The 10,217-nt window shown below is 49.5% G+C and overlaps 2 protein-coding genes across 4 annotated transcripts; one reads left to right on the top strand and one right to left on the bottom strand.

Annotated features, from left to right (window-relative positions):
- The first annotated feature begins 58 nt into the window (after positions 1-58).
- SCNM1 (sodium channel modifier 1) lies at positions 59-3,728 on the top strand. Of its 2 annotated transcripts, none has more exons than XM_007977264.3 (7): positions 59-226; positions 501-571; positions 928-1,016; positions 1,115-1,212; positions 1,320-1,408; positions 2,448-2,642; positions 3,576-3,728. In XM_007977264.3, the coding sequence occupies exons 1-7, from the start codon at positions 176-178 to the stop codon at positions 3,673-3,675; spliced, it is 693 nt and encodes a 230-aa protein (XP_007975455.2). In that variant the 5' UTR covers positions 59-175; the 3' UTR covers positions 3,676-3,728. The 2 variants fall into 2 exon arrangements, with proteins under 2 accessions (XP_007975455.2, XP_007975456.1); XM_007977265.3 differs by having other exon boundaries at positions 167-275.
- Positions 3,729-4,569: 841 nt separating this feature from the next.
- TMOD4 (tropomodulin 4) lies at positions 4,570-10,049 on the bottom strand. Of its 2 annotated transcripts, XM_007977266.3 has the most exons (9): positions 8,517-10,049; positions 8,155-8,311; positions 7,714-7,830; positions 6,806-6,895; positions 6,216-6,346; positions 6,017-6,124; positions 5,505-5,648; positions 5,104-5,248; positions 4,570-4,688 (listed from the first exon to the last, which is right to left on the bottom strand). In XM_007977266.3, exons 1-9 carry the CDS (start codon positions 8,637-8,639, stop codon positions 4,666-4,668), a joined length of 1,038 nt encoding a protein of 345 aa, XP_007975457.1. In that variant the 5' UTR covers positions 8,640-10,049; the 3' UTR covers positions 4,570-4,665. The 2 variants fall into 2 exon arrangements, with proteins under 2 accessions (XP_007975457.1, XP_072864499.1); XM_073008398.1 differs by lacking the exon at positions 5,505-5,648.
- Positions 10,050-10,217: the final 168 nt, after the last annotated feature.

The following is a 10,217-nucleotide window of genomic DNA, read 5'->3' as shown; positions in this document are numbered from 1 at the left end:
AGAGTGGATATCCGGATGGCGCAATGCATGCGTGGAAGTGCATCCCCGGAAGTACGGGGGCCGACAGGAAGACAAAGAAAAAAGAGAAGGCGCTGTCTCGCTCTTGCTACGGTGGCCTGGAGGAGTGGCGAAACCGGAACAAGAAAATTTATCACTTCTGGGACTCACAGTCGTGATGTCTTTCAAGAGGGAAGGAGACGATTGGAGTCAACTCAATGTGCTCAAAGTAAGCATGAGCGGAGAGGATCTGCAGCCTCTTCAGTCGCTCTCTGAAGGTTGGGAAGGAGCTTTGTTTCATTGCTCTGGCAACAACTCGGGGGTGCAGGAGAGAACCAGGCGACTTAGAGCTGTGTAGTGACTCCTTTTTCGGTCTATGATCGCTGTTCTCCCCAGGGTCCTTATGTCCTTATTCCGTTTGACTCCTCGTTTCTGTCATTTGACTTCCATCCCTCTCTCCTATCCTGCTGATCCGTCCGGATTTCTTCCCCTACTCCCTGCAGAAAAGAAGAGTCGGGGACCTCCTCGCCAGTTACATCCCAGAGGATGAGGCGCTGATGCTTCGGGATGGACGGTAAGAGCGAAGAGTGGCTCAAGCCTGAGGGTTTTGCGGTTAGAGGCTCAATAGCTGTGTTGCCCAAGCTGTCCTTGAACTCTAGAGTTCAAGTGATCCTGCTTCCTCAGCGTCGCGATTAGCTGGGATTACAGGCTCACGCCACCACGCCCGGCTTCAACAAACTTTTGTTATTAATTAGGACAGCAGAAGTATCTAGGATTCTTTGGCGGCTAGGGAGGACTGGAAGAAGTGGAGATTGGGTCACCAGGGAGTTGGGTTTTGCAAAGACTGCTAGGACAGGGTGGGACTTACGGCAGGGACAGGCCCAACCCTCTTCCCCTGGACCAGTTATCCTCTTCTCTACCCCTGCTCAGCTTTGCTTGTGCCATCTGCCCCCATCGACCGGTACTGGACACCCTGGCCATGCTGACTGCCCACCGTGCAGGCAAGAAACATCTGTCCAGTAAGTTCGGGGGAAAACGGGATGGGGAATAAAACCTCGAAATCTCTGCACACCAGTCTTGGTGCTATGCTTTTAATTCTGTTTCCCTTTCTCTTCAGGCTTGCAGCTTTTCTATGGCAAGAAGCAGCCGGGAAAGGAAAGGAAGCAGAATCCAAGACATCAGAATGAATTGAGGAGGGAAGAAACCAAAGCTGAGGTAATCAGAGAGTGGAGAGTGTGTTCTACGCAAGACCCTGCTGCACACACCAGGCTGGAAGGGCAGAGGGCTGAAGGCTCTGACTCTGTCTCCCATCTTCTTACCAGGCTCCTCTGCTAACCCAGACACGACTTATCACCCAGAGTGCTCTGCACAGAGCTCCCCACTATAACAGTTGCTGCCGCCGGAAGTACAGGTATGGGAGGGGAAAGCCAGAGGTAGGAAGGCTCAGAAGGAGACAGAGGGCTCTAAAAGTGTTTTCCAGTCTGTATTCTGAGGAATACTAGCGTTCTGGAGATGTTACTTAGTGTTTCAAGAAAAGGAGAATTTTGGCCGGGCACGGTGGCTCACACCGGTAATCCCAGCACTTTCAGAGGCTTAGGCGGGTGGATCACTTGAGATCAGGAGTTCAAGACCAGCCTGGCCAACATGGTGAAACCCCGTCTCTACCAAAAATATAAAAAATTAGCTGGGTGTGTGGTGTGTGCCTGTAATCCCAGCCACTCAAGAGGCTGAGGTGGAAGAATTGCTTGAATCCGGGAGGCAGAGGTTGCTGTGAGCCAGGATCATACCACTTCACTCCAGCCTAGGTGACAGAGTGAGACTCCATCTCAAAAGAAAAAGAAAAGGAGAATTTTGTGATTTTTAAATAAAGTTTTGGAAATGGCACTTTGTAATTCTACTTGAAGAGTAACAGTTTTAGGCCGGGCGCAGTGGCTCAAGCCTGTAATCCCAGCACTTTGGGAGGCCGAGACGGGCGGATCGCGAGGTCAGAAGATCGAGACCATCCTGGCTAACACGGTGAAACCCCGTCTCTACTAAAAAATAGGAAAAACTAGCTGGGCGAGGTGGCGGGCGCCTGTAGTCCCAGCTACTCGGGAGACTGAGGCCGGAGAATGGCGTAAACCCGGGAGGCGGAGCTTGCAGTGAGCTGAGATCGGGCCACTGCACCCCAGCCTGGGTGACAGAGCAAGACTCCCTCTCAAAAAAAAAAAAACCAAAAAAACAAAAGAGTAACAGTTTTAAAAGCTATACAAAGTCTTAAGAATTAAAAAAAAACTTGTAAAATTTAAAGCTAGCCTTTCCCAAATTCATGATTCTAAAATCCTTTGTATGCAGAACTTATTAATATCTTGAAAAATATAGTTTAAGAAACACTGTTTTAAGAGGTTGGGAGTCATAGGAGAGTTGGCCCTTTCCCTTACTGCTTTTACAGACTATTCTTCTCTACCTAGACCAGAAGCCCCTGGTCCCTCTGTCTCCCTTTCCCCTGTGCCACCCTCAGAGGTCGAACTCCAAAGCGGGAAGATCAGTAGAGAACCTGAACCTGGGACTGGCCCACAGGCCGAGGAATCAGCAACTGTCTCAGCCCCTGCACCCATGAGCCCCACAAGAAGACGAGCCCTGGACCATTATCTCACCCTTCGAAGGTGAGTGTGCCTAATCAGTTTCCTCAGATTTTCTTTTCTCTCTGACCCTTCTTGTTTCAAAGCTTTTTTTTTTTTTTTTTTTTTTTTTTGAGACAGAGTCTCGCTCTGTCACCAGGCTGGAGTGCAGTGGTGTGATCTCATCTCAGCTCACTGCAACCTCTGCCTCCCAGGTTCAAGCGATTCCCCTGCCTCAACCTCTCGAGTAGCTGGGATTACAAGCATGTGCCACCATGCCTGGCTTATTTTTTGTATTTTAGTAGAGGCAGGGTTTCACTACGTTGGTGAGGATGGTCTCAATCTCCTGACCTTGTGATCCACCCACCTCGGCCTCCCAAAGTGCTGGGATTACAGGCGTGAGCCACCGTGCCCGCCCCCCCCTTTTTTTTTTTTTTTTTTTTTTTTTGAGGCAGAGTTTTGTGTGTTCCCCAGGCTGGAGTGCAATGACACAATCTTGGCTCACCACAACCTCCGCCTCCGGGGTTCAAGCGATTCTCTTGCCTCAGCCTCCCGAGTAGTTGGGATTATAGGCATGCCCAGCTAATTTTGTATTTTTAGTAGAGACGGGGTTTCTCCGTGTTGATCAGGCTGATCTTGAACTCCCGACCTCAGGTGATCCACCTGCCTTGGCCTCCCAAAGTGCTAGGATTACAGGCGTGAGCCACCATACCCGGCCTCCTATTGTTTTTTATCTTTGGTTTCGTTTTGTTTTATCCACCCAACTTACATGGCTCTCAATTTTTTCTCACCACTAACTTTTTTTTTTTTGGTAGAGACAGGGTTTCACCATGTTGGTCATGCTGGTCTTGAACTCCTGACCTCAAGTGATCCACCCACCTTGGCCTCCCAAAGTGCTGGGATTACAGGTGTGAGCTCACCACTAACTTCTTAATAAGCCTGTTTCCTAATCGATGCTATTTTCTCTGATGTTTCCAGCTCAGGATGGATCCCAGATGGACGAGGTCGATGGGTAAAAGATGAAAATGTTGAGTTTGACTCTGATGAGGAGGAACCGCCTGATCTCCCCTTGGACTGACACCCTTTTCCCATTCATTCACAAATACACTGCAATGGGTGCTGAGAACTTAACTTTCCTTAAGTCTGGTTCCTTGTCGGATCTCAGGATTTCAGATCTGTTCATTCTCAATCCAACTACTCCTTTCCTGCAATGTACACAGCTCTCCATACTTCTTTTTTTTTTTTTTTTGAGGCATAGTCTTGCTCTGTCGCCCAGGCTGGAGTGCAGTGGCCCGATCTTGGCTCACTGCAAGCTCCGCCTCCCAGGTTCACGCCATTCTCCTGTCTTAGCCCCCCGAGTAGCTGGGACTACAGGTGCGCACCACCACCCCCGGCTAATTTTTTGTATTTTTAGTACAGACGGGGTTTCACTGTGTTAGCCAGGTTGATCTCGATCTCCTGACCTTGTGATACGCCCGCCTCGGCCTCCCAAAGTGCTGGGATTACAGGCGTGAGCCACCGCGCCCAGCCACAGATCTCCATACTTCTAGCCCCTCCCCCACCTTCTACCAAAGCCATGCCAAGCGTCAGCTGCATCAGCCTGGTGCCCTATTAATAAGACTGTCAAAAAGAGGTCTTTGCCCTTCATGTTGTCTGCCTCCTTCTCCACTACCACTCAAAGTCCTTTCCCCCTTCAAACCACATGAGGACTGTGGGTAGGCACTGGAGGGACCTGGCTACATCTGGAAACAGGGCTGCGGCTAAGTTCCCTGTGAAAGTAGAAGAGTTGAAAGGCATTGGCAGGGTTATGGGGAACACCAAGGGAGGGAGCTCCCCCACCTCCTCCTAGTAACCTGAACCTCTCTGCCTGCTGATCCCCAGAGTATAAATAATCCCCTGGTGAACTGGCAGTAACCCTTGGGGGTTAGCGCCAAGATTCTCACCCCAAAGTCCAAGGAAGGAGGCAGGCAAAATGGATATAAGGGCTTTTATTTACAGGAAAGGAGGACAGATGAGAATTTAAGTGTCTAGTGCTCCCAGCTCTAGTTGGTAAAGGGAAATGCAGTATTTATCTCTTCTTTTGCTGGCGACCTGTAAAGGAGGAATATTAAACATAAGTGTTTGTTCCAGCTCCTGCTTTCTGCAAAGGCACTCTTCTCCTTTCCAGTCCCTTAGCCAAACTCATAAATTGGTAGTGTCTTAGGCCACCTTACAGGCCCATCCCACATTAACAAAACAAAACAAGAAACCACACCACAAATAAAATTACAATACCTCTAAACAAGTATTGTTATCTCTAGTATCCTTTCTACCTCTCTACTCGTCCATATTTGGGGCAGGGGGAGTTTTCTGTCTACTTTCTGATCACTCTTGGGATTTGAACTTCTCATGTGAATAGCTCTTTGGTAGCACCCTGGGCTATTAGTCATTAAGTCTGCTTTCAGGAGGATCCACCAATTTCTGCACTTCCCTGCCCACTCCACACATCATGTCTGCAGTTACTCACGTAGTTCATTGTTTCGGGTCATGGCCTGGGCTGCCCGAGCTCGTGGCCCCTGCTGCGTGAAGTGGTAGCCAAAGCGGACAATAGAGGGACACTGCTCTAGCACGGTGGCCATCTCCATCTCCACTGCATCACCAGGCCACTGGCGCTGGGGGAGGGAGAGGCAAAAGCTGACAGTCACCCTCTCTGGGCTGTTTACCATCCCAGACCACAGATCCCTTTGGGAGGTCAAAGAAGCTTGTTTCTCCACAGTGGTTGAAGAGAGATGCTGACTTGGCTTCCCTCATAGAGATAATGAAGAGGAGAATTCAAACAAGATTAAATAAGATAGCTGCCCCAGTGGGTGGCTCAGGGAGGAGACTCAATGAGACTGAATGCTAACATCAGGGGAAGGGAAGGCTGACCTGATTGTCTACACGGAGCTCAGTGAGTGTGGCATTTTCCCGAACTGCCTTCAGCACAGCCATAAGTCCTGTGCTGCTAATGAAGTTGGATTCGATGTTTAGGCTCTGGAGGCTACGATTCTCACGCAACATATCAGCCACTGCCTGGGTAGTAGGGACTTGGGTTAGGATTAGGGAACAGTTTCACAGATGACTGAGGAAAGAAAGAACAGGAGCAAGAGGGAAACACAGCTCTTTGAGAAGAGTCCTTGAGGAGCTATAAATGGAGCTAGAGGGATACAGAAAGCAGGGTGGATAGCAGGGGAAAGCAGGGAGATGAATGTGCAGTAGGACTGGGGGTGTTAGAGAGGGTTGAGAGTTAGGAACCATGGCACTGAAGGTAGGAGTCTCCATGAGGGCTGCCCTAAGAAGGCATGATGAGAATAGCACTCCCTAGCAAAACCCATTATGACAGCCGTGCAAGGGGTGCATGTAAGATGTGGAAGAGGGCTGGGGATGTCGACTAGCCTTACATTGGCGATGGGGTCACCACTCCTCGTGGCTACCAGACTGAAGCTCCGCACATAGGTATTTGCTTTCATTGCCTCACACAGCTCACTTAGCATGGGTATTGGGATGTCCTACCAGAGGAGAATAGGAGATGGTGGGCTAAGGGACTCTTGGATGTCAGTGGTTATCCAGAGTTATGGTTTGGAGGATGAAATCAAATACCTGTATATTATTCAGGTTCACCTCCTCCAGCTCTTTGTCATTGCTTCGGACCCTCTTTAGTATCTCCTCAATGTTTGTGGGATTTGGGGGTTCATCCGGCACTGGCTTATACTTGTCAGGCTGTACCACACCTGGTGAGTGAGGGCAGGAAGGGAACCCAACATGTTCCCCACAATCTCCTCCCCATTGGTTTTTTCGCTCTATCCACCTAGGCTGGAATGCAGTGGGACAATCTCAGTTCACAGCAGCCTTGACCTCCCGGGTTCAAGCAATTCTTGTGCCTCAGCTTCCCAAGTATAATAGCTGGGATTACAGGTGTGCACCTGGCTAATTTTTGTATTTTTAGTAGAGACACCATGTTGGCCAGGCTGGTCTCGAACTCCGGACCTCAAGTGATCCACCCTCCTCAGCCTCCCTAAATGCTGGGATTACAGGCATAAGCCACCACGCCTGGCACTCCACAGGTTTTCTTATCACTCATGCAGCATGTTCTCTCCCGGAATCATCAGTTTCACCCTTTTCTACCTTCTCCCAGACACTAGGACTGTCTGCCCAGAGCCCTAGAGACCATGCTCCCCAAACACACTCACTACTAATGCCTTCGGTATTGCAGATTTCTCCGCTGCAGAGGGCATCATAGTATTGCTTGTTGCTCATCAGTGTGTACATGTCCAGAATTGCTGGAGAGGGTAAGCAGAGGGGTCACAGGGAATGAGAAGGAACCTGTTCCAAGCCTCCCTCCTACCTCTTTCTGAATCTGCTGCATTTTTAAAGCCTGACCACTTACACTTTGTCAAAGAAGTTCCCTACCCTCTCTCAGCCCCAGGGGTCCTTTCCATAAACTTCTTAAGGCAGTAGTTTCTAAAACATTGAGAAAGGGCTAAGGGAAGGTCCTTTAGGAGCCACTAGAGGGTAAGGGAGTCTGTAGTGAGTCTCTTTCAGCCAGAATGGTTCCACTTTTTTTGTTTTGTTTTGTTTTGTTTTTTGAGACAGAGTCTCGCTCTGTCCCCCAGGCTAGAGTGCAGTGGTGTGATCTCAGCTCACTGCCACCTCCACCTCCCGGGTTCAAGCAATTCTCCTGCCTCAGCCTCCCAGGTAGCTGGGACTACAGGCGCACATTGCCACGCCTGGCTAATTTTTTGTATTTTAATAGAGACGGGGTTTCACTGTGTTGCCCAGGTTGGTCTTGAACTCCCAAGCTCAGGCAATCTGCCCACCTCATCCTCCCAAGTGCTGAGGTTACAGGTGTGAACCACCGTGCCCAGCCCAATGGTTCCACTTTTATTTGCTTTTACAATCCCTGTAAAATTGCTCTTGAGGTGTTATTAAATTTAAAAATGAATAAATATATAAACGAAGAAGAAAAGCTTGAAACTACTGCTTGATGCTTTCTTAGACATCCACATTCTGGTTGAGGGCCTTCCTCACTAATCCCATGTCATGACTAGGATCCGCCTGCCCCTGATCCTCTCACCCTCAACTTCCCACAGCTACCCACCTGCGATGTCACACATTTCAGCATCTGTGGCATGTGCCAGTGCCTCCTCCAGCTCAGGCTCCAGGGTGATCTGCTCCTCTGCTGGAATTTCCCTCTTGGGCTGAATATAGGGTTTCCCTGATAGGGAGATGAAGGATGGTTCAGGTAGAGGTAATTTCTCCCAAGATCCTGGCCTCCAGGTTTCTTTCCTTCTCCAGGAGGTAGAATGCTGGGTCACGAGGGGACACTGGAAAGCCTGAATCCTCTACAAGCTCAGGACTCCTAGTCCCCTGATCTCTCAAGAACTGAAGAGTGCAAGTTGGCATTTAAGTGTCAGGGCATCTGAATCCCTAGGCAACTAGGAGCTGGAAGGTGAGAGGAAAGCTGGAGTGGGGGGACAAGTGAGAGACAGCATAGCCACTTGGGTTCTACGAGGAGGCATGGATGTCAGGGTCCCCATACCCTTCTTCTCGCCTGTGAAGGGCACCAAGTCATCACGCTCTTTGACTTCTAGTGCCTGCTGCTCCAAGTACTGCAAAAGGGCCTCTCGGTCCAGTGGCCCCGTTGGGCTCTTCTTTGTCTGGTCACGTTGTCTTAGTCCAGCTGGCAGGAGCATGTTCTTAGGGATGAGTTTTGGGGAGCAAGTCAGACCTCCCCTCTGACCTAGGTACTGCTAGGGCTCCCTAAAACATCTCCAGACACCTTTCCCCTGGCCTTCTTAGGCCTCTAGGTCCTGTAGCAAACCCTATTCTCAGCCACCCAGAGCCCAACACCGTTCCCAAATGCCTGGGACTGCCCCTGGTTCCCTGTGCTGGAGCCCCTACCTCAGGGTCCATCTCCTGTAGCTCGCAGTCCAGCTGCTCTAGCTCCTCGGGGCTCAAGGTCCTTAGGATCTCATCTTCATCTATGTCTCTGTATTTCTCCAGTTCCTTCTGATATGATGACATGGTGGCCCCCACCCCCTCCCCACTGTGTAGCACTCACAGAGCCTAGGGAACATGGAACAAAAGGATGGACAATGGTTAAGATGGACAGGGGCACAGCAGGGACACAAAGAGACCAGCCAGGGGGCAGAACATTGAATTGAATTTCTTGGAGATTAGAAATCTAGTTGAAGATGGTAAGTTGGGGAAGATTAGGTTGTTTAGAGTTAGAACTAGAGTCTCCTTTCTGCTTCCCCAGCTTCCAGCCACCCTGGATGAGGATCCCAGACATCTAAGCTGGGTTTGTCTTCCCATGGTATGACAGAGAAATCCTGGCAGCACCCCTCCCCTATAACCTCACTTGTCAGTGCCTTTGCCCTAACACAGCTGCTGGAAGCCCTGCCAACACAGCTGGTCCCATGCCCAGTTCCTATTGAAAGGGGGCGAGGGGCGGGGGAATAGAGAGCTTCAGGGAAATTCCTCCTCTCCTCCTCATAATCCAGGCTTTTTCCTAAACTGGATTTAAAAAAACAAGGAAAATAGGGTGTAAAGGGAAGAGACAGTCTCTTACCCCATCCTCATTTCCCTTTTATTGTGGGGGATGAAGATTTCATTTTCTGTGTTTGCTAAAATTTTAAATCTTAAGGGAAAACAAGGGCTCAGAGCTGTTGGGGGACTTCCAGGTTGGGGGAAGGGTAGTAAGGCCTCTGGAGAAGGGACTGAGTCCCCATAATCTGTCCCTTGCTTTGGACAGGAAGGTGACACTAGACAAATAGGTGTAAATGGAGTAAAGTTTCTTTAAAAACAGTGGGAATATTAAACTCACACAATTTTGTACAACATAAGATACACACAAGGAGCTATACATACATACCATACTGAATATGAAAGATCCAGAAAGTATGTGAGACACTCACATCGACAAACTATACACAGTTAAGGGGTAGGACGGCACAGTGGCAGAAATATACAGAGTAACAGAGACAGGGACACACTCCACATCATTCCACGTAGGAGCCACTCTTCTCCCCCCACCTCCCACCGGGCTCTCATCCATAAGCCCCCTGTCTCCCCCACCTACCAGTCCTGGTGGCCACCTCCCTTCTCACCTCCCCTGTGTCAGTAGGTCTGTCTGTTCTACTAGAGCACCGTCCCAGCAGCAGAAGCCCAGTGCCGGGGGAGAGGGTGGGGGAACAGTGAGCTCAGCATTTTATTATTTTAGCTCTGGCCAGGTGGGGGGTAGTGGGAGATCACATATACACAGCCCCCATACCCTGCCCAGCCCTGAGAGCCTCTAGTGGTCATTAACAGCCATGGCATCTCCTCCACTTCCCTTCATACAAGCCCCAGTCCAAGACATCAGAGTTCGACTAGAATCAGCCAGTTCCTCCTCATTTGGTGCCTGTTGTATTCAAAACAGTGAGTGTAAAGTGATATGAAGGTCAATATAAGGATGTATTTTGGTGTGCAATTTTCAGATGTTTATAATTTAGCTGGAGGAATGAATACAATTTAGAAAGGACAGCTCATAATAAATGCTATCAAATAAAGACCCAAATATATTCAGGTATTCATAAATACTTATTGCTCCCAAACCTAGAC

This window comes from Chlorocebus sabaeus, chromosome 20 (genome assembly GCF_047675955.1).
Source record: "Chlorocebus sabaeus isolate Y175 chromosome 20, mChlSab1.0.hap1, whole genome shotgun sequence".
Lineage (NCBI taxonomy): Eukaryota > Metazoa > Chordata > Mammalia > Primates > Cercopithecidae > Chlorocebus > Chlorocebus sabaeus.
This window is presented reverse-complemented; position numbering and strand designations above follow the sequence as displayed.

Excerpts from the sequence above, each read along its gene's own strand:
- SCNM1 (XM_007977264.3), top strand. The coding sequence starts at position 176 with ATGTCTTTCAAGAGGGAAGGAGACGATTGGAGTCAACTCAATGTGCTC. Across the intron at positions 227-500 it reads GTCAACTCAATGTGCTCAAA|AAAAGAAGAGTCGGGGACCT; the intron begins GTAAGCATGAGC and ends TACTCCCTGCAG. Across the intron at positions 1,409-2,447 it reads TGCTGCCGCCGGAAGTACAG|ACCAGAAGCCCCTGGTCCCT; the intron begins GTATGGGAGGGG and ends TTCTCTACCTAG.
- TMOD4 (XM_007977266.3), bottom strand. The coding sequence starts at position 8,639 with ATGTCATCATATCAGAAGGAACTGGAGAAATACAGAGACATAGATGAA. Across the intron at positions 8,312-8,516 it reads TACAGGAGATGGACCCTGAG|AACATGCTCCTGCCAGCTGG; the intron begins GTAGGGGCTCCA and ends CTCATCCCTAAG. Across the intron at positions 5,649-6,016 it reads GTGGTGACCCCATCGCCAAT|GCAGTGGCTGATATGTTGCG; the intron begins GTAAGGCTAGTC and ends CCTACTACCCAG.